Consider the following 3021-nt stretch of genomic DNA (forward strand, 5'->3'; position numbering starts at 1 on the left):
GGGGGGGGCAGGTAATATACTGAGGAACACAGGCTGTCTCTGAGTATGGAGCAACAACAAAGTCTGTCTTTTTCTGAATTTTCTTAAATTATGGCTTTTTTCTAAATGTTCTGATTTTAGGACTTTTTTCAAAAATGTCAAAATTATGACTTTTTTGAAAACAAACTTTTTTCTGTTGCTGGTTAAAGTTAAGAGTTTACATTGTTCAGTCGAGCATTAGCACATTGCAGCTTATTCTTGTTTCTGAGAGACTTTGGAAATAAAAAACAAACATAAATGATTAGTGTATTGGCCTTCCTTCTGTTTGCTCAGTTAGATTTTAAATGACCAAATGATCTACTTCGTGAACGCAGACATCAGTTTTGGAGATGATCTCAGAATAACACCAATGGGCCTGAACCACTAGCTGGTTTACAGCTAGCATAGAGAGCTAGCATAGAGATCTCCTTCAGGCTACATCACAGACCTGGAGGGGCAGCAACCACAGATCATCAGATCACATCTGAGTGTCAGCAGGTCTGTGTCTTTCTGCTGGTTTACAGAGAGGTCACGGAGCTTCTACTCTGAGAACAGCCACGTACTGCGTTCAAAACCAAACACGTTCAAACAGGATCATCTCTGCTGTTTAATGAAGTTCTTACCATGACGGCAGCAAACAAGCAGCAGAGCGACTGTAACACCTTCATTTTCAGTCTGACTTGTAATCCATGAGTTCATTAAGAATCCATTTGACATGTGAAGTTGTGAGTTGACTCCTGAGTGTGTGTTACCTGCTCACAGCGGACAGGTGTGTGTGGATACACCCTGAGTTTTGCAGCTTGACCTGATTTTCTGGTGCTGCAGGTTTAATGCCTGAATATCTTTGAAGGGCCTGGCTGAAGGCTTGTCTTTATTATCTCAGCTAATAATAGCCAAGATCATCTGAAGGTGCCCCCCCTCTTCCTGATTTATTTAAATTCTGTTTGCTTTTTGGCAAAATTATGATTTGTTCCCTCAAATTTCAGAATTATAACTTTTTTTTAATATTACGTATCTTTTCTGCCGATTAAAAAATGTGGACTTTCTCTCAAAATGGACTTTATTCAGTATGCTTCTTAGTCTACAAAACAAGTTTGGATTAAGTTTAGATCTTTTATAACAGCATTAGCATGTTACATCAAAGAGTGTAAGATAGTCTGAAGAAGCCCCCCCTCTTCCTCACTTGTTTACATTATGGATTTCTTTGGGCAGAAATTAAGATTTTTGAAAGGCTGGTCTTTATTATCTCCGCTTACAGAAATGATTCCTTTCAGCCCTGAAGGATTCATCAAAGAGTGTAAGATAATCTGAAGGAGCCCCCCCCCCCTCCTTTGATGATCTGAAAGCACCCGATTCAGCAGCTGCAGTTAACAACCCGTGGGCTTGAACGCCTTAAAGTGAAAGATGGTGTTTGAGGGTTCGGATCAGATGACCGGCGCCTTGCTGAGTATAAAGGAGGACTCAGAACCTGTAAAGTAAGCAAACCTCTGTCTGACTGCGCTGTGGATATCCCTCGATAAGAGAGCGGATGAAATGGCTCTACAGGACCTGTGCCACCTCCAGGAAGTCTTCCCGGACACGGACTGCTCTCCGTTTGGGACGAGGACAGGTTACTATGACGATGGTTTCCCCGCCAGCAGCAGGTCCCCCCTGTTCAACTTCTTCATCCCGGCGGCAGAGTTCCTGCAGGAGAGTCCTTTGCAGTTTGGACAGGTGAGCAGTGCTTTCACCTCTCAGGACCACCTCCTCTCCTCCCTCTCTTGGCCCCCCGGCCTCCCACAGGACTCCCCTCAGCCCGTCCCCCTTCCTTTCCCCATGTCCCACGGCACCACCACCCTGGCCTTCCTGTTCCAGGGCGGTGTCCTGGCGGCGGCCGACACCCGCTCCAGCTGCTCGGGGCTGGTGGCGTGTCCGTCCTCTCAGAAGGTCCTGCCGATCCACAGCCACCTGGTGGGAACCACGTCAGGAACCTCCGCAGACTGCGCCCTCTGGAAGCGGATCCTGGCTCGAGAACTCCGGCTATACCAACTCCGACACGGCCGACGCTTGTCCACGGGCGGCGCCGCCAAACTGATGTCCCACATGTTGCACCCCTTTAAAGGCAGCGAGCTGTGTGTGGCCGCGACGCTCTGCGGGTGGGATGGAGGGGAACTGGATCAGAACCAGGAAACAACCCAGGGGGGAGCAAGAACTGGTCCTAGTGATCCTGACAGTCTTGAAAAGGCCTCGCAGAGCTCGATCGATGCAAGAACTGGTCCTAGTGATCCTGACAGTCTTGAAAAGGCCTCGCAGAGCTCAACCGATGCCCAGAAAAGCTTTGTCAGGAAGCGTCCCTCTGGTCCCAGTCTGTTCTACGTCTGCAGTGACGGGACTCGCCTGCAGGGGGCACTCTTTTCCGTGGGTTCGGGGTCGCCCTACGCCTACTCCATCCTGGACCAGGGGGTGAGGTGGGATCTGACGCTGCAGGAGGCCACGTCGATCGCGAGGGAGGCTGTCTATAGAGCCACACACAGGGACGCCTGGTCTGGGAACTGTGTGGACGTCTTCCATGTGTCCTCGGCAGGGTGGAGACGCCGGGGGAGGGAGGACCTGAGGGAGGAGTACTACAGAGAGAGGGACAGACAAGGGGGGGAGGACCTGAGGGAGGAGTACTACAGAGAGAGGGACAGACGAGGGGGGGGAGGACCTGAGGGAGGAGTACTACAGAGAGAGGGACAGACGAGGGGGGGAGGACCTGAGACTGAGTGAAGACCAACAGGAGGGACAGAAAGACCAACAGGAGGGACAGAAAGACCAACAGGAGGGACATAAAGACCAACAGGAGGGACAGAATGACCAGCAGGAGGGACAGAGAGACCAACAGGAGGGACAGAAAGACCAACAGGAGGGACAGAAAGACCAACAGGAGGGACAGAGAGACCAACAGGAGGGACAGAAAGACCAACAGGAGGGACAGAAGTACGAACATCTGTGGCCTGAAAGAAATCATCCTCTTTGGCGCCA

General features: G+C 50.3%; 1 protein-coding gene across 1 annotated transcript; it reads left to right on the forward strand.

Annotated features, from left to right (window-relative positions):
* Positions 1–1551: 1551 nt before the first annotated feature.
* LOC104948523 (proteasome subunit beta type-11-like) lies at positions 1552–2766 on the forward strand. The gene is made up of 2 exons (XM_010774727.1): positions 1552–2161; positions 2351–2766. Exons 1-2 carry the CDS (start codon positions 1552–1554, stop codon positions 2764–2766), a joined length of 1026 nt encoding a protein of 341 aa, XP_010773029.1.
* The last annotated feature ends 255 nt before the right edge of the window (positions 2767–3021 follow it).

This window comes from Notothenia coriiceps, unplaced genomic scaffold (assembly GCF_000735185.1).
Source record: "Notothenia coriiceps isolate Sejong01 unplaced genomic scaffold, NC01 NC01_scaffold00014509, whole genome shotgun sequence".
Taxonomy (NCBI): Eukaryota; Metazoa; Chordata; class Actinopteri; order Perciformes; family Nototheniidae; genus Notothenia; species Notothenia coriiceps.

Bases quoted from the DNA above. Each gene is read 5' to 3' on its own strand.
- LOC104948523 (XM_010774727.1), top strand. From the start codon at position 1,552: ATGGCTCTACAGGACCTGTGCCACCTCCAGGAAGTCTTCCCGGACACG. The intron at 2,162-2,350 runs GAGGGGAACTGG...TCAGGAAGCGTC, and splicing joins GACGCTCTGCGGGTGGGATG to CCTCTGGTCCCAGTCTGTTC.